This window comes from Onychomys torridus, chromosome 22 (genome assembly GCF_903995425.1).
Source record: "Onychomys torridus chromosome 22, mOncTor1.1, whole genome shotgun sequence".
Taxonomy (NCBI): domain Eukaryota; kingdom Metazoa; phylum Chordata; class Mammalia; order Rodentia; family Cricetidae; genus Onychomys; species Onychomys torridus.
Window position 1 is genome coordinate 38,936,560 of NC_050464.1, and position 18,427 is coordinate 38,954,986.

Sequence of the window (18,427 nt, forward strand, 5' to 3'; positions counted from 1 at the left end):
CGATGTGTATAACCACGTGCAGAGCAGATGGAAGCTGTCACGTGCCCACCAGTGGAGACATACATAAAGATGATGTGGTAGATCCATATATGATGGAATAGTATCAAGCCTTGAAAAGGGACAAATTGTGGCTCCTGCTACAACATTGGGGGTCCACCAGGACATTATGCTTGGTGAAATAATCCAGACATGGTTAGGAAAAATTGGAAATAAGCTGAAACCGAAGTCCCTTGAAATGCCCACTGTCATACCTGTATCACAGAATACTGGTTCTTTCTACCTCCTTCGCTATGGCGACCTATTGTACGGTCCATCCAGAGTATTATGCAGTGTGGGATGGACCACAGCAGGATGTGCCACGTTGAAAGGAGAGGGACGTACGTGTGTGTGTGTGTGTGTGTGTGTGTGTGTGTGTGTGTGTGTAGCGCGCACACTCCAATCTTCCACTCTCGTCCATAGTACCCCACAGTCGACACTGTGTGGGCCACAATCCCCCACCACTGACTCTCACTTTCCTGGGCCAGGTCTTCTGGGCCATCGGGACAGTGTTCGAGGTCCTCCTGGCTGTGTTCGTGATGCCCAGCCTGGGCTGGCGCTGGCTGCTCATGCTCTCAGCTGCCCCGCTGCTGCTCTTCGCGGTCCTGTGTTTCGTACGTATGTTTAAAGCCGTCATCTCCTCGCCGGTCCGGGGGACATTGTATTTTAGTGGGAAGCAGGTGGAACAACACCAAAGCTCTATCTCTTCAGACTATTGCTTGTTAGCTGGGCGTGGTGGCGCATGACTTTATCCCCGGGAAGGAGAGGTGGGCCGATCTTTGTCAGTATGTGAGGCCAGCCTGGTCTACAGAGCAAGTTCCAGGATGGCCAGGGCTTCTACACAGAGAAACCCTGTCTCAAAAACGAATGTATGCTTATCTATTTTTTCAATGGTGAAATGAGGCCTGGAGTGGCCACAGAATGCCATGTTGGCGTGCCTGCGCGCAATCTCTTTTGAGATGTTCTGTAAGACTTAGGCTTAGAGTGACTCCACTAGACTGCCGGAACTCTTCACATCACGTGACAGACACAAAATTCAAAGTGGCTTAAGCAAAACACAGGAACAGACACGTGATAGAGGAGTCTGTGTCTGGCTTTCAGGCATGGCTGGATTCAGGAGCTCAGTCTCTTCAGCCCACCCTGAAATGAGAACACGCCTCACTACTGCTACTGCTACTACTACTACTACTACTGCTTCTTCTTCTTCTTCTTCTTCTTCTTCTTCTTCTTCTTCTTCTTCTTCTTCTTCTTCTTCTTGTTCTTCTTCTTCTTGTTCTTCTTCTTCTTGTTCTTCTTCTTCTTCTTCTTCTTCTTCTTCTTCTTCTTCTTCTTCTTCTTCTTCTTCTTCTTCTTCTAATTACGAACTGTATGACCTAATGGCTCAAGCTTCTTGCTAGCTAGATCTTACATCTTAAATCAACCCATTTCTATAAACTTATACCTTGCCATGTGGCTTGTGGCTTACCGGTATCTTTACATCTTGCTTCTCTTACATGCCTCACTTCTTGCTTATCATGTGTAGAACATGATGTACACGCACTCTTTTGTATACACACACACACACACACACACACACACACACACAGAGATCACTGAGCTTAGCTGTGAGGGAGCCTGTGTGCTAGGCTACTCACACGCATTTGACACTTCTTCCTCTCCATAACCATGTGGAGAAGGGCTGTGGTGAAGCCCATGTTAGTGAGGGTGACATCTGTTCTTGTGCCAAAGCCACCAACTCAGCAGCTCCATGCAGAAGGAGGTTGCTTCTTTGCAGCAGAACAGTCTAGAAAGAGCATTCTGGTTCCCATGGGAGATCTCGGCTCAAGTCTTGTTTTGTTTTGTTTGTTTAATCTTAGTTTTGCAGCCTCTGGCTCAGCCATCCCCCAGGACACTGGGGTCTGGGGTGGGGGTGCAGGCAGTGGGCTTAGGGAGCGAAGCGGAAGCTCACACCTTGCCTCTGCTTACATTGGTGATTGCTAGTTATGTGGGCTCGCCTAGTTGCAACGGAGACTGGGAAATGTAGTCCATGGCAAGGCAGCCTCGTCCACGGAGAATCCCACACAATGGAGTGAATTTTGGTGGGCATTGGCAAACTCTACTCTGTCCTCATTTTACTAATGAGGACACTGAATTCCAGAGGCCAGCTGATTTTCCAAACATCAGACCTTATCTGAACTGGCTGAGTCCCAGTCCCATGGTTTCTCTACTAAGTCAGTGGTTGTACAGACCACTATTTCCCTTCACAGAAATGCACTTGGAGCTGGGACTTAGGCTTAAAGCTTTTTTATTTCTCTCGCTCAGACTTAGTTTACAAGACGATGCTAAGCACAAGAAGGCAGGTTTTTCTCAAGAGTTGAAGGGGAGATTTTTTTGGTGGTGATCATTATTTGCTTTAACCTTCATTCACACTAAAAGCAACCACGACAGTGATGAGTTACATGAGCGCACGCCAGCTCTTCACCAAGCTCTCTGCGTTTATGATTCCCATTTAATCCTCTAAACACCTGAAGGTATGAAGGAAGAATCAGGGAAGTGAAGTCACTGCACAGGCTCCTGTGACCATGTAACATACAGAAAAGTCAGCATTTGAGGCCAGGTCTCTGTCTCCAGAGCCCTAACGCTCAGAGAGTCCCACACAGACGAGAGAGGGTGGCCTGGAGAGAGTGCTCTGGTCTACACTAACCAGCCACACTGGGTCTCCCACTTCCTCAGTGGCTGCCCGAGAGCGCGAGGTATGATGTGCTGTCCGGGAACCAGGAAAAGGCCATTGCCACCTTGAAGCGGATAGCAACTGAAAATGGAGCCCCCATGCCTCTGGGAAAGCTCATCATCTCCAGACAGGTCAGTGTCTGGAGACTCGTGTGTGTGTGTGTGTGTGTGTGTGTGTGTGTGTGTGTGTGTGTCTGTGTGTGTGTCTGTGTCTGTGTCTCTGTATGTATATATGTAGCATGAATCTTAACAGTTCTTATTAATAAAATCAAACCTGAGGTCAGGTATTGGGGTGAATGCTGGAATATCAGAGAAGTAGAACAAGCCATGGCTACCTCACCTCGCCAGTTCCTCAGCTGATCCTGTTTCCTCAGACTGGAAGCCTCTGAGTCCTCATCCAAATGGATCTTAGCTGAACTGTGCTGCTCCAAAAAGCTTAACCAGCCAAATGCTTCTAGTTTCTGGTCCTCACGCCTTATATACCTTTCTGCTTCCTGCCAGCACTTCCTAGGATTAAAGGCGTGAGTCACCATGTCTGGCTGTTTCCAGTGTGGCTTTGAACTCACAGAGATCTGGGTGGATCTCTGCCTCCCAAGTGATAGGATTAAAGGTGTGTGTGCCACCATTTTCTGGCCTCTATGTCTGTCTAGTGGCTGTTCTGTTCTCTGACCCCAGATAAGTTTATTAGGATGCACAATATTTTGGGGAACATAATATCACCACATATACATCTGTGTGTATGTCTGTGTGTCTGTGTATCAGTGTGTCCCTGTGTGTGTCTGAGTGTGTCTTTGTCTGTGTGTGTGTGTGTGTGTGTGTGTGTGGCCCCCAGCCAAGGCCTCTATGCACTGGGAACTAGCCAAAAACCCACATGTCCTTGTCTTGAAACAGGAAGACCGAGGCAAAATGAGGGACCTTTTCACACCCCACTTTCGCTGGACAACTCTGCTGCTGTGGTTTATATGGTAAGAGCTGCTGGTTGCCCACCGTGAGCCCCGCCCACCGTGAGCCCCGCCCACCGTGAACCCTGCCCACTGCACACAATTGGGACTTGAGATTTATTTTGCATGTATGTGGATGTTTGCACATATGTATATGCATATGTATACCCAAAGATGACATCAGGCATCTGCCACAGTCTCTCTCAGCTTTATAAATCAAGGCAGGGTCTCTCACTTGGAGCTGGCCAGCTTGCTATAGAGATCTGGTCTTTGCCTCTGGAATGCTGGGATGACAGGCTGGCCACCATGTATGCTGTCAGCGTCACACTCCTGACCCTGTCTGCATCCACGACAATGTGGGCTGTTCACTTCATGCTTTGAGCTTGACATGGAGCTACTCAGATACGTAGCTTTTGAAGGAGACATTTCTTTTTTGTTTGTTTTTTTTTGTTTTGTTTTGTTTTGTTTTGTTTTTCGAGACAGGGTTTCCTCTCTGTAGCTTTGGAGCGTGTCCTGGAACTCACTTTGTAGACCAGGCTGGCCTCGAACTCACAGAGATCCACCTGCCTCTGCCTCCCAAGTGCTGGGATTACAGGCGTGCGCCACCACTGCCCGGCGAAGGAGACATTTCTATTTCTGCTCTTCAAGAAAATGCTTCAACTGCAAGCCATCCTTAATGATGCTCTCGAAGGTAGATATGGTAAAGGAACAGAAAGAAAACTTCTAAGGGACCTTTCTACAGGAGGCCACTGTTTACATCAGCCAGGGCCTTCCTCTCTGCACGTGTTGTCTTGGCTACTGCTGGTGGTACACAGCCCATCCTTTAAGAACCAAGACGTGGTCCACACAGCCATTCACGAGATTCCCCCAGCCCCTGCTCGGTTTAATTTTCTTAAGTGACAGCCACGGGAGGAGACTGGAAGGGAGGCAAGTGTAGAGAGTAATTCTTTGTAGCAAGGCCAAGTGCAGCCATTCTTCTCTCTGTTCCAGATCTCGGCTGCAGCAGCGCCAGGGCAGGGCACTGTGCGGCTGGAGGATTTGTGTTCTATTTTTAACCTGGTTCCAAGCTTCCTTTTTACTTTTGAACAGAGGCATCGATTATGAGAGAGGTGTTCCCAGCATGGTCAATTACAGGAGAGAGGGAAGGAGGGCTTGATAGCATGGAGCCAGGCTTGAGTTCTGCCTCCGCGTTCCTGAGAGCTGAATCAATTCACCAAGCACTCATTAAACACTTGCTGTGTGCCTGGTACAAAGTGGCGCCCGTAGGGATTTTAGTAAGGGGAGTTAGACGGAACTGAAATACCTGCCTTTAAGAATCTATAATTCCAAAGAAAAAAATTAAGTAATTTTATTAAAGAATCTGTAATTCACTTGAATTGATTTTGAATCCCAAAGGCAATTTGTGAGAGGCTAATTTTAACCCTAGTCAATGTCAAACCCAGTTTTAACCTCGAAGAGAACAGAGTTTGTTCGGAAGCAATACGATGTGTCCCCATGTGGCGGTGGTTAAATAAAGACCTATAGTCAAGGAAACAGGACAGCCGTAAATCAGGGCGTTTGCTGAAAGACTCCTCTGGCCGGCCTCCGTTACTGCGCAACCTGATGACATTCTTTGCTCTTTTTTCTTTTTCTTAAATATTTATTTATGTATTTGGCGGAAGCGAGTGGTCTGCCAAGTTAATCCATTCCAACGGTTTTACTTGATAGTTGAACATGGATGTTGAGTCAAATACAGATGATGGGTAAACACATGGCTATTAAGGTAGCTCAAGAGGGTTTTGGCTCTGAGTCTGCAATGTTCCAACTCTCCACAATCATTCTCTCGGCCTTGTAGGACCTTCAGCATGGCATTTCGTTTGTTTCAGGCAACTTTAGTTTATATTTCTCCATGTTGACCCAGTGTCATATTTTGTGTAAGCGGAGGCCAAGTGTTGATTTACACGCTGAGGCACTAGGGGCTCATTCCTAAGATTTGACGGACTGAGACCAGGCAGGCAAGAGGGTGATTGTCAGGTGACAGGGCAGCTGCTCCTAGAGCCGTGATGGACGAAGCCTTCTGACATCACTAGCCATCATGAACCATGTGAGAATTTCCCCCACCTTCTGTATCTGACACTGAACATGTAACATATTATAGGAATGTTATGCTTGAGGTTATGATGGTCAAGAACACAGGATAGTCTAAAGCTATAGATAAGCCGGGCGGTGGTGGCGCACGCTAGTCTAGGACAGGCTCCAAAGCTACAGAGAAACCCTGTCTCGGAAAAAAAAGAAAGAAAGAAAGAAAGAAATAGATATAGATATAGGCCAGGCGGTGGTGGTGTACGCCTTTAATCCCAGCACTCGGAAAGCAGAGCCAGGCGGATTTCTGTGAGTTTGAGGCCAGCCTGGGCTATAGCGTGAGATTCAGGACTGGCACCAAAACTACACAGAGACATCCTGTCTCAGGAGAAAAAAGAAAGAGAGAGAGAGAGAGAGAGAGAGAGAGAGAGAGAGAGAGAGAGAGAAAAGGGAGGAAGGAAGGAAGGAAGGAAGGAAGGAAGGAAGGAAGGAAGGAAGGAAGAGATATAGAAGGAAATGGAAATGGTATTTTAACCTATCAAAGCAGCTCCACTTCAGTCAGGCTGACTGAACCACAGAAGCTACAGTTTGCAAGCATCGTTGTAACCTGGGAGGCTCGCCTCCAGCCTCTGGTTGTGTCTCAGTCCCCATGTGGCTCTTTCACAAATATTCTAGTTCTGTATGCTCTGAATGCAAATTCCAGGTTCATGCAGGAGTGAAGAACTGTCACTGCACTCTGAAATTCTAAAAATCGTATTCAATCCCCCCCACCCCCGCAAAGTGTTAGCCCAGGATCCCCAGGATGCCAGTGGGAATGTCATGCTGTCCATCTTGGGATGTCACACAGTCCACCTTGGTCCTTCTAAGAACACAGGATCATGTCCCTCTATCCCATCATGATGCTTCATGCCAGCCATCTTCCTGCTCAGGGTCCCCGAAAGGCTTCAAGACCCCACCAAGACTGGTGAGGGAGTGGGACCCCCTACGGCTGGAATGAGCCTTGTACCTGTCTAATGATGTCCCCATCCTGACCTACCCCCACAGGTTTTCCAATGCCTTTTCTTACTACGGCTTGGTTCTGCTCACCACGGAACTCTTCCAGGCAGGAGATGTCTGCAGCAGTGAGTATCACTTCCCTCTATCTTCACCCTCCCCCTTCACCCATCCCTGTGAACACAGTCACACCCTCTCCCCTGAAAGGTGCTGCCATCATCGCTGTAGAGTAAATTCCAAGTTCCCAGGACTCTGGGCAACTTTGCAATGATGGAGATGACATGTGCCAAGTCCCACCCTAAGTCAGGGCTCGGGCTCTGAAGGTAGCAGCATTGACTGATAAACTGAGGCGTCACTGCTCAGTCTCACGTAAGGAAGGAGCATTCTGCTTGCACCCCACTGAAGGGATGTGAGGGACGCTTCTGTCTCTGCCAAAAGATCCAAGGAGAACACATTCTAAGAGCTAAGGGGACACTGCCACTTAGCACGTGTGACATCCTGGGCTCATTCCCCACCACCAAAATAACTAACTAAATGAAATAAAGGTCTATTTTTGGTTTGTTTTTTTTAAGGCAGAGGCTAGCCTCAAACTCACGAGGGTCTTGCCGCAGCCTCCTAAGTGCTGGAATTACAGGCATGCTCCACCACACTTAGATAAATGCTGGATTACAAGAATGGAGGAGCACCATGCCTAGTTCCCTAGTAGGCTTTTATGCTTTTAGATAAGGCCTCACTATATAGCCCTGGTTAGCCTTTACACAGACCAGGCTGACCTCAAACTCACAGAAATCCACCTGGCTCTGCCTCCCAATGCTGGGATCAAAGGCGTGCGCCACCACGCCCAGCCTTCTCCTGGACTTTTAAGAGCAGTTGTAGAGCTGGGTGGTGGCGCTCACTTCTTTAATCCCAGCACTCAGGAGGTAGAGGCAGGTGGATCTCTGTGAGTTCAAGGCCAGCCTGTCTACAAAGTGAGTTCCAGGACAGCCAGGGCTACATAGAGAAACCCTGTCTCTTAAAAACAAACAAACAAACAAACAAACAAATAAACAAACAAACCAGTTGTAGCATTGGAGAAAACCTCATTCTACAAAACCATGCATTATGTTTCCATGAATCTCCCGGGTTAAATTCTGTCCCTTAGCCTGGGGGCCCCATTTGGTACAGGAAGGCTGGAGCTCACAGAGAGCAACATCTGCCCCACCTGTGAGGCAGGGAAAGGAATAAACAGCTCAAGGACAGGTTGGAGTGTCCTGGAACCCTTCCAGACCTGCAGTTTCTCGTTGGTCCAGAGACTCAGCCATTTGGAGCTTGTCTACAGAGGATCCCCCGAGCCCTGGGCTGCCTCAGCCCTGGGGCCTCCTGATCCATTTTTCACTAATAATGGCCTTTAAGTCGAGGATTGGCACAGAGCTGAAACAGTCTCCAAATCCCCACAAAAGGCCCAAAACACAGTTCCTGGTTTTATGCATGTGATCCCGGGCAGTGGCTAATGTGCCCTTCGCCTATGAGAACAAGTCAGCAGGGTGGAGCTCCACCCCTGCCCGACTAGGGGATTTCCCACTGGGGATGGAACCCAGGGCTTCCTGCAAGCTAGGCAAGCAGGAACTTTGACACAATGCCAGCACCATTTAAACCCTCTCCAGACAAATTTAATCAGCATGGGTGAGGTTCATGCATTAGTCAGGTTTAAAAGCTCCCCAGGGGATTGTATTGTGAAGCAGGAATCACCAGACAAATTAAAAAAAAAATAATAAAGAGAAATGTGTGCGTGCAGATGTGCATCCTTCCAGTCAATTCTATTTGAAGGCAATGCTGGAATTCTGACATTGAATTCAGGGAAGAGGGTAAAAGAACAAAGTTTCTTCAGGGTTTGCATGTAAAGTCTAAGGGATTGTGGGTGACAGTTTCATACACACTGGGTGCTGGGAAGGACCCCAGTAGTAAAGTATGCACTTAGCACCTGAGGCCCTGGGTTCAATCTGTCCAGCACAATTCATTACATAATTCATTCATTACAAGTCTTAGATGATACAGCCCTGTGGTAACAGGGTGTTAATGAGAAGCTAGGTTATGCAAAAGCACCCCAGCTGCAGATCTGATTGTGGAGGGTTGATACTGACTGAGCAAAGGGGATGACTCTCAGGCAGTGGACATCTGAGCTAAGCCAAGGGCCCATTGCACTGTCAGAAGGCAGAGGTTGGCTGCCTTTTTCTGTCAAGAGCCACATGGTGAATGTTTCAGGCTTCGAGAGCTATACGACACAGCTATGCCTAGCAGGGAAGAGCCTTGTACAAGAGATGTGTGCATGCATGCATGTGTGTAAATATTTTTATATGCTGGGGTAAACCAGCAAAGATCCAGTTGTCACTGACAGTAGGAGACACAGTAGCTGGGTGCGTTGTGGAATAGCAGCCCAGGAGTCCTTTTCAGAGGCCTGGTGAAGCCTGGATCTGATCCTGGCTGTACAGTCCTTCAGAATGATTCGGTGTGATCTGAGAGCTGGTATGTGTTAAAGACACTGGTATGTACCCCAAGGTGGTGTGGGATTCTCAAGAGAGAGAGGGTGCTGCATCCACACAGGTGGACTTTTAGACAGCTTGTTTTATGGGTCAACTTTGGGGTGGGGGAAGGGAAAGGATGAGAATTCCTGGACCCGGTCAGGATTTCTCCAAAGAGGCTTTAATCCTGTGGGTTTCTCCCAACACAGCATGCTGTGTTGGGAGCAGGCAATTTGGGGAGGCTAATGACATGGAGGGGATCATTATCCCATGGCAGAAATCAGCAGTCACCTTAGTGGGTCCTTGACTGTTTTAGCAGGGTCTGACGTAACACAGCTCTGGGATTGCATTAGCAGCTAAGCAGTTTACCTTTTCCCTCTATGCTTACACAGCCTACTCCAAAATAGGAGAAAATGCATAAAAATTCACCAGGGTGCAGAGGGGTTACACCTGAGCCTGTCTCTCTCCACGGCTCTTTCTGTGGTGTCTCAGATCCAAACCACAGTTCTGCAAACTCTGGAATTTTGTTGTTGTTGTTATTGTTTTTTGAGACAGGATTTCTCTGTGTAGCTCTGGCAGTCCTAGAACTCACTCTGTAGATCAGGCTGGCTGGGATTAAAGGCTTGCGCCACCACTGCCTGGCCAGACTGTCATCTTTTACAGTCAGTTACCCAGCCGACTGTTCACAGGCAAGAAGGGATGTACCAGGATTTTTCTTTTGGGCCACCAACCAGCTCTCAAATCATGGCACAGAGACTTATTAGTTATGGATGCTCGGTCTTAGCTTTGGCTTGTTTCTAGCTAGCTATTTTTTTCTTTAACTTAAATTAACCTGTTTCTCTTCATCTACATTTGCCCCAGGGCTTTTTACCTTTCTTTCTGTATGTCCTACTCCATGTCTGCTGGCTGGTGGCTGCCTGGCTAGCCCTGGGTTCTCTCCTCTCTTCTTCCTCTTGTTCTTTTCCTCTTGCCTTAGATTTCTCCTTACTTATTCTCTCTGCCCACCAGCCCCGCCTATCCCTCTCCTGCCTAGCTATGGGCAATTCGGCTCTTTGTTAGACCAATCTGGTGCCTTAGGCAGGCAAAGTGAAACAAATGCACCACATCTTTACATCTTTAAACAAACAAATGCAGCCTAAACAAATGTAGCACATCTTTACATAGTTAAACAAATGCAGCCTAAACAAATGTAGCACATCTTTACATAGTTAAACAAATGCAGCCTAAACAAATGTAGCACATCTTTACACAGCACAAGTCATTTCCACAACAAAGAGCTCAGGTGCAGAAAGTTGTGGTGCAACATTGTGTTTACTCTTTTCTCCTCACCCTAGTCTCCAGCCGCAAAAAGGCGGTGGAAGCCAAATGCAGCTTGGCCTGTGAGTACCTGAGCAAAGAAGATTACATGGACCTACTGTGGACCACCCTGTCTGAGTTCCCAGGTGAGGCTGGGACAGGAAATCCTATCATCTGTTTTTGATTAAAAAAAAAAAAAAAAAAAAAAAGCAAGGCCTGAGATACTTTTCCAGCTCTATGATACACATTACAAATTATGGTGAGAGGCCGAGAGTCAGGCCCCACTTGAAGGCTAACAAGTCAGGCTTCCTAATTTCAAGCATTCTGTTAAGAGCCAGACTCCTGGGCTATGGCAGCAAGCAGCCACACACTGTCACAAGAACCCTACTGCAACTCTGGCCCACTGATGTCAGGGCCCATTGCCTTGTCTGCACCCATAATAAGGAAGGGCCAGGCAGAAAATCTGCAGCTCAGGTGTGTGGGACTCTCTTCGCCATCATGATAATGAATACCTGAGGTCATGTACTTTATAGAGCAGTGTATTTAGTGCACAGTTCTGAAGCCTCAGGCTCCCGGGATGCCTGTATCAGTTGCCTCTTTCCTTTTAACAACATATCACCCTTCCCCTGAGAGACTTGAAACTGTACCCACTCGCCTCTTGGTTGCTCTGAATAGATCAGGGGCCTGGAAGTGGCTTCCCAGGTCCCCTGCCTCACTGAGTCTCACAGAGATGCAGCAGGCATTGGCCCAGAGTCTGCTGTATCATTCGAAAGCTGGGCTGGACTGGAACTGGAGCTCATGGGTTCGGCTCAGCTGGTCCAGTCTCAGGAGTGGAAGACAACACAGGGTGGGTCATTAGGAACCAGCTGGGGAGCTGCCTACCATGTCCCTGCTCTCCTGACAGGTGTCCTTGTGACTCTGTGGGTCATCGACCGCCTGGGCCGCAAGAAGACCATGGCCTTGTGTTTCATCATCTTCTCCCTCTGCAGCCTCCTACTGTTCATCTGCATTGGAAGGTGGGTATCACGAGAAACCCCAGCCCCTCACCAGGGTAAGGCTCATGGCACTTCATGACGAGCAGATGGTCAGGTTCAAGGTCAAAGCATCTGCCGGGGGCAGTTTCATTTCTAAGAACATCAAGTTTAGAGTTCCCATGTGTCTTAGTTTCTTAGTTACTGCTCTATTGCTGTGAAAAGACGTCATGACCACAGCAGCTTTTTTTGTTTGTTTGTTTTGTTTTTTCGAGACAGGGTTTCTCTGTGTAGCTTTGTGCCTTTCCTGGATCTCGCTTGGTAGACCAGGCTGGCCTCGAACTCGCAAAGATCCGCCTGGCTCTGCCTCCCGAGTGCTGGGATTATAGGTGTGCACCACCACCACCCGGCCACAGCAGCTCTTATAAAGGAAAACATTTAACTGGGGCTGGCTTATAGTTCAGAGGTTTAGTCCATTATCATCATGGCAGGAAGCACAGCGACATGCAGGCAGACAGGGTGCCGGAGAAGGAGCTGAGAGTTTTATATTGGATCAGCAGGCAGCAGGAAGAGAGAGGCACTGGGCCTGGCTTGGGCTTTGAAACCTCAAAGTCCACCCCCAGTGACACACTTCCTCCAACAAAGCCACACCTCCTAATCCTTCTCAAGTAGTGCCATTCCCTGATGACTAAGCATACAAATCTATGAGCCTATGAGGGCCGTTCTTATTCAAACCACCACACCATGACCACCCCAAATAAGAGTACAATGTGGCCACAGAAGTTGTGCATGTGTCAAAGTGATTTGTCTGATGGAAATAGACCTTTTTTTTTTTTTTTCCAAACAGACCCTACTGAAGATACATTTCTCTAGTTTTCCAACTTCTAAGAGACCCTGAATATAAATGTGACCCCTGAGGGGCTCCCCCAGACCAATCTCAGTGAAGAATCAGTGGGCCACAGGAGGAAGGAGAGGTGGGGGCTAGACTGGGAAGGGTTGGTCGTCTGGGTTATTGAGGGAAACAACAGAGCCCAGAGTTAGGGATCTAGAATCCCTTAAGACAGCCAGCTTCGGTCCTGCTGGAACCCAAGGCCTCAACACACGCTAAGCCAATGCCCTATCACTGAGCCTCAGCCTGAATTTCAACCATTCAGACCATCGCCCCCTTTCTCATCCCCAGCTGTGTACCACAGGCGTTCCCATCCATCAGCCAGGTGTGCTGGATGGAGAGCAGGGCGCTGTAAAGCAGAGCTTTAGTCCCAGCCCTTAGAGCGAGTCTGTGCAGATGCGCTGGGTGGAGGAACCTTTGCCAGAAAAAAAACCCTCACCTGCTGTTTTCTCCTCTCCAGAAACATGCTCACCCTCTTACTCTTCATTGCAAGAGCATTTATTTCTGGAGGCTTCCAAGCGGCCTATGTTTACACACCTGAGGTAGGAGAGGTGCCCGAGAGTGCGGTGGGGGTGGGGGTACTGTCAGACCAGAATATCAATTCTTCTTGGCTCTGGGTGGCCCCTGTGGCCCCTCATTACTTCCACTTATCTTCAATCTTTTTTTTTTTTTTCTGCTCATACAAGCTTTAAGCTCAGTGTAAGAGTTCCAGAGGTTGCCTGGGTGTGTAGCGCCAAAGTGAAGGGGGTGGCGCCCACATCCTCCCTTCCTGGGGACAACATTCTGCAATGTGTGGGAGATGGACATGCAGCTCGATGTTAAAGTGATGGAGGTCCTGGATTTGACCCCCAGTACTGTTAAAAAGAGAGAGAGAGAGAAAAACAAAATAAAACAAAAACATATTTTTAAAAACTTTTACGTTCTCTAAACCCAGCTAAACTTCAGCCAGCTGGCCATTGGTGACCCTGAAGAACTAATTGAATAGATGACAATCCCAGGTGGTAGGTGTCTGTGTAGCCTGTGAAAACCCAGACTAGGAGCTGGAGAGACACCTCAGTGGTTAAGAGCACACACTGGTCTTCCAGAGGACCTAAACTTGGTTCCCAGCCCCTACATTGGGCAGCTCTCAATTGCCTCTAACTCCAGCTCTGGGGACCTCCAACACCCTCTTCTGGCCTCTAAGGGGACACACACACACACACACACACACACACACACACACACACACATGGCAGTCATCCATCCAAACACACGCTCAGACAACAAAATAAGAAACAAATAAACAAAACTAGTGTAGAAAACCAGACACAGGTTTGGGAGAGGGCCAATGGCTTTTCCAACAGAATGAAGCCACTAAAAACGGCACATGCAGAAGTGTCTTGGGGTGCAGTACACTCCATCTGTGTCCCGCTTCCAATAGCTTGGGAGGAGCAGAAGGTTCATGCAGTGTGGCTGAAATAAGTACAGGTCACAGCACCTGCAGGAGAGCGGTCATTGCCGAGTTCAGCTTGGAACTCTTAAAGCTCTCCAGCAGAGAAAAACAGAACCGTAGTATTAATTAACCCCTTCTTCCTTCTATATGAAGTACCAGCCATGTGCTAGACATCTACGTATCATCAGTAATTATGTGTGTGTATTGTGTATTATACATGGTGTCCAGTGCTTCCTACTGAACTGTATGCATAGCTTTTTCCACTATACTGGGATGAAACCCAGGGCCTCACCATGCCCAGCAAACACTCTGTCCACATACACACACACACACCCCACCGTTGTTAACTAGAAAATCCAATTGTGGAGTACCTCCCCACAGTGTAAAACAAAGAGGTAAATGGGCTCCTGTTCGTGGCCAACATTGTGCTCTCTGACTTGGGGGAACCTCCTACCTCCTTTGCCCATTTCCCATCCTGCCCAGGGGAGTTGGCCTGTCTATCCTGAGTGGGAAGGGCTGAGGGATCTCTGCATTCCCCATGACATCTGGCTGACACACTGATGTTCCAGGTGTACCCCACGGCGACGAGGGCACTGGGCCTGGGTACCTGCAGCGGCATGGCGAGAGTGGGCGCCCTCATAACTCCGTTCATTGCTCAGGCAAGTGTTGTCCCAGTACAGACCAGGAGGTGGCTAGCGGTGACTATAGTCTTGTTTGGTTGGTTTTGGTTTTTTAACCCACGGTCTTACTGTCAATCTGGGACTATCTTAGCCTCAGGATCCTCTTGCCCCTACCCTCCTGAGTGCTGGGATTAAAGGCATGCGCCACCACAGCCAGGCCAGTGTACAGAATCTTTTTTTTTAAATTTATTTATTATGTATATACAGTGTTCTGCCTGCATGTATGCCTGCAGGCCAGAAAAGGGCGGCAGATCTCATTCTAGATGGTTGTGAGCCACCACGTGGGTGCTGGGAATTGAACCCAGGACCTCTGGAAGAGCAGCCAGTGCTCTTAACCTCTGAGCCATCTCTCCAGCCCCAGAATCTTAAGACTAATGGGACTGAGTTCAAATCTCAGCCCTATCCTCATTATATAAGCTTAAATATGCTCCTTAGGCTATCTGTTGTCTTACTCTTTAGCCCAGGCTGGCCTTGAACTCACACAGTTTTCCTGCTTCAGCTTCTCAGTGCTAGGGTTAGAAATGTGCATCACCATACCTGGTGGCTTGTCTATCCTCTTGAGCCTCAGTCTCCTGTATGTGAAACAGGGGCGAAGTGCTTGCTGTCAGTCATATGGCTGGCCTGCAGCTCTGAGATGTTCTCCACCTCCCTCTCCCTCCCTAGGTGATGCTGGAATCGTCTGTGTACCTGACCTTGGCTGTCTACAGCGGATGCTGCCTCCTGGCTGCCGTGGCCTCCTGCTTTCTGCCCATCGAGACCAAAGGCCGAGGACTGCAGGAGTCCAGCCACCGGGAGTGGGGCCAGGAGATGGTTGGTCGAGGGACCAGCAGTGTGGCTGTCCCCAGGTCAAACTCTGGCTCTCAGGAATGATGACCCCTGGGGGTTGAGCTGGTCTTTGAGGTTAGGGAGCTGGCAGAGCCCGGCCAGGCCACTTATGGTCACTGCCGACATCAAGAACTTACCCAAGGGGGTAATGTGGACCATCAGGGTTTTGTGTCTTAGCTGTGTTTGGCCATGTTCATCGAGGGTCACCCACCCCGGGGAGACGGGGTGGCATTCACTCCAGGGGGTTCTCTGTGGTGGGGGAAGGTTTGTACATCACTGTGCATCTGCATGGGGAAACTGCTACTGTGGGAGGGTCCCAGGATGCTCAGGGCCAGCTGAGCAGATGTCATATAGTCATACCCTTGGGGAGCCACCACCCATAGAGCACCGTAGATACAGTCCGGGCCCAGACCCCTGTGACACCTGCCATTTTGTCCAGTAGGTTTCTTCTGCTCCCTGGCCCCAGGCTTTCTTTGGAATTAAGGTGAGCTAGTGTCTGGCCCAAGCAGCCTTTATGGAGCCAGAGACGCCCACTGCTTCCTTGGCTGGGTCCTTCTAGATGTCTCTCTGGGGCCTGCCACCCACGGGTGGAAACTGGCAGATAAATGTGCATCTGATTCGAGCCAAGCAGCCCCCACCTGGCCCCCTCCCTCTGGAGTTGCTATCTCTGGCTGCAGAGGGTCCTATTATGTCTCTGGGGAGAGCTAGGTGCCCACCAGGGGATCGTCTCAGAAAGCTGTTACCTCGTTCCCCAACCTAGAAATTGGAAACTGAGGCCGAGGGGAGACTTAAGCCCAAAGCCAGTCTCTGCTGAAGCAGCAAGGGGCTTTCTGGGCCCTCTGTTCTGGCTCCCTCTTCAGCCCTACTGAATGGTGAGTCCCAGTTCACTCAGGCTTCAGGACCGTGCTGTGTGAAGACAGCTGTACAGGCTGAGGGGTCTCCGGGTGAAGCACCTGCTGCAGGCCACTCATTCTTGGGACCAGAAGCCCACTGCTCCTTCTGGGTCTGCTTTCTCTCATGCCCTGTCTGTCAAGGGCAGTGCTGGCCCTACGGAGGTGGGTTCTGGGAGGATGCCTTGGCACAAGGATCAGAAAAGTCCATGTCAGAGGGGAAGGGGAAAGCCATTGTCTTGGCCTCGGGAGGAAGGACCCAAGGGAGGTCTTGTTAGTCCTCGTGTACTCCCAGATTCCAAAACACACAACACACGAGCCTTCTCCCGAGGTTCAGGGAGGAACCGCTCTGGGGGAGGGAGGAAGGAAGGAAACCGCCAGGCCCCATCCAAGGCCAGAGGAAACCGGCCCACGGCTCGATGCACACACTGCAAGGAAGCCGAATGTGCGTTGTGCATTCATCTCTTATTAAAACGTTGGTGACGGACATGACAGGACCTACGTCTGGTCATTGGTGACAGCGCTCTAGTGACAGTCCACTCCCACGTCGGCTAACTTGGTCCATCCAAGGAAGTGCTTTGACATAGTCTCCTCTCCTGTGAGGCGCAGTCACCTGCTGGGCGGGCAGAATCGGGACCTTGAGTTTGATGGAGATGACAGTGTCAATAGGAGGGGAGGACACAGCGGCCTCTTCATGGAGACAGTTTGGCGTCCAACTCTTCAACTGTGTCCTTACAGTCCTGTTTTCATTTGTTGTGGTTATTGTTTTATTTTTATTATTGTTGTTGTTGTTGTTGATAATTGAGACAGATTTTTGCAGTGTAGCCCAGGCTAGCCCCATTCCCTTGATCTTCCTGTCTCAGACTCCCTAGTGTACCACCACTGCCCAGCTCAGCCACATTTCCTTGAATCTTGAATTTCTTGAAGTATTTCTGGGCAGCTCAGCTCTCCTGAGTAACAATTGGCAGCCTGCACTTTGCCTCCCCTCCCCTCTCCTGCCCTCCCTTCCCCTCTCCCATCCTTTCCCCCTCCCCTTCCCTTCCTCTTCCTTTCTTGCCCTCCCTCCCTCCCTCTCTCCAACTGGTCATTTTCACTTCTTCATCCTCAAATAACCCAGCTCCAGTGAGGAGGAAGCAGTGAGTCGGGGCAGGAGTGTTTTCCAGGAGTGTTACAATGAAGAGAGTTGGAGTTTCTATCCAAGGGAGAAAAAGTAACTCTTGAAGTGGTTTTTTGTTTTGTTTTGTTTTTCTTTTTGGTTTTTCAAGACAGGGTTTCTCTGTGTAGCCCTGGCTGTCCTAGAACTAGATCTGTAGACCATGTTGGCCTTGAATTCACAGAGCCCTACCTCTGCCTCCCAAGTGCTGGGGTTAAAGGCCTGCGCCATCACTGCCTGGCCTCTTGAATTTTTTTTTTTTTTTTTTTTGAGTTTAAAGTTAAGTACACACTTGTAATCCCAGCACTTGGGAGGGGGAAGCAGGGGGTTCAGAAGCTCAAGGTTATCCTCAGTTACATAGTGAGTTTGAGCCTTCCTGAGACCCCCTCAAAAGCAAAACACTCACATATGCACATATTCGAGCTCGCTCTCTCTCTCTCTCTCTCTCTCTCTCTCTCTCTCTCTCTCTCTCATGCACATGTGCACACACACACACAGCAGAGTGACAAAGTGAGGGAAACACAGAGAGAGAGAGACAGGGAGGGACAGAGGGAGGGAGTGACAGATTCTGCTTTACCTGGGCATGATTCCACACACTAATACCTGGGAAGCAGAAGCAGGAAGATCGTGAGTTCAAGTCCAACCCTAGCTACATAGAAACCCTGACTTAAGACCTTTCACCACACATACACAACCAATAAATAGAATAAACTTAAAAAAAAAAAAAAAGATCAGTATTTTTGAACGGTGCAAGGACTGCCACAGAGCCTCCATGCCTCAGAAACGCACTGGACCCAGAGCAGTAGGGCTGGGGTCTGATTTGAAGCCACCCTGTTATAGACGCCCTGTTTGTTAGTAGGGATATCATCTGTTTCTCTCCACATGAGAAAGTATTTCAAAAAATGTCAACAGATGTTCAGTAGGCTGGTGAGCTGATGCAGTGGGTAAAGGTGCTTGCTGCCAAGCCTGATGCCCTGAATTCGATCTCTGGAACACACAGGGTAGAAGGGGAGAACTGACCGCTACAGGCTGTCCTCTGACCCCAGGACATCA

At 49.1% G+C, this 18,427-nt stretch overlaps 1 protein-coding gene across 1 annotated transcript in view; it reads left to right on the plus strand.

Annotated features, from left to right (window-relative positions):
• LOC118572352 (SV2 related protein) overlaps positions 1–16,713 on the plus strand; it is a 66,904-nt gene extending 50,191 nt beyond the window's left edge. The window contains exons 8-16 of the mRNA XM_036171920.1: positions 525–650; positions 2,749–2,877; positions 3,637–3,710; positions 6,792–6,868; positions 10,573–10,680; positions 11,439–11,550; positions 12,855–12,936; positions 14,396–14,485; positions 15,170–16,713. Coding sequence (XP_036027813.1) covers positions 525–650; positions 2,749–2,877; positions 3,637–3,710; positions 6,792–6,868; positions 10,573–10,680; positions 11,439–11,550; positions 12,855–12,936; positions 14,396–14,485; positions 15,170–15,376 — 1,005 coding nt within the window. The 3' untranslated portion in view covers positions 15,377–16,713. The remainder of the gene's footprint in view (positions 1–524; positions 651–2,748; positions 2,878–3,636; positions 3,711–6,791; positions 6,869–10,572; positions 10,681–11,438; positions 11,551–12,854; positions 12,937–14,395; positions 14,486–15,169) is intronic.
• Positions 16,714–18,427: the final 1,714 nt, after the last annotated feature.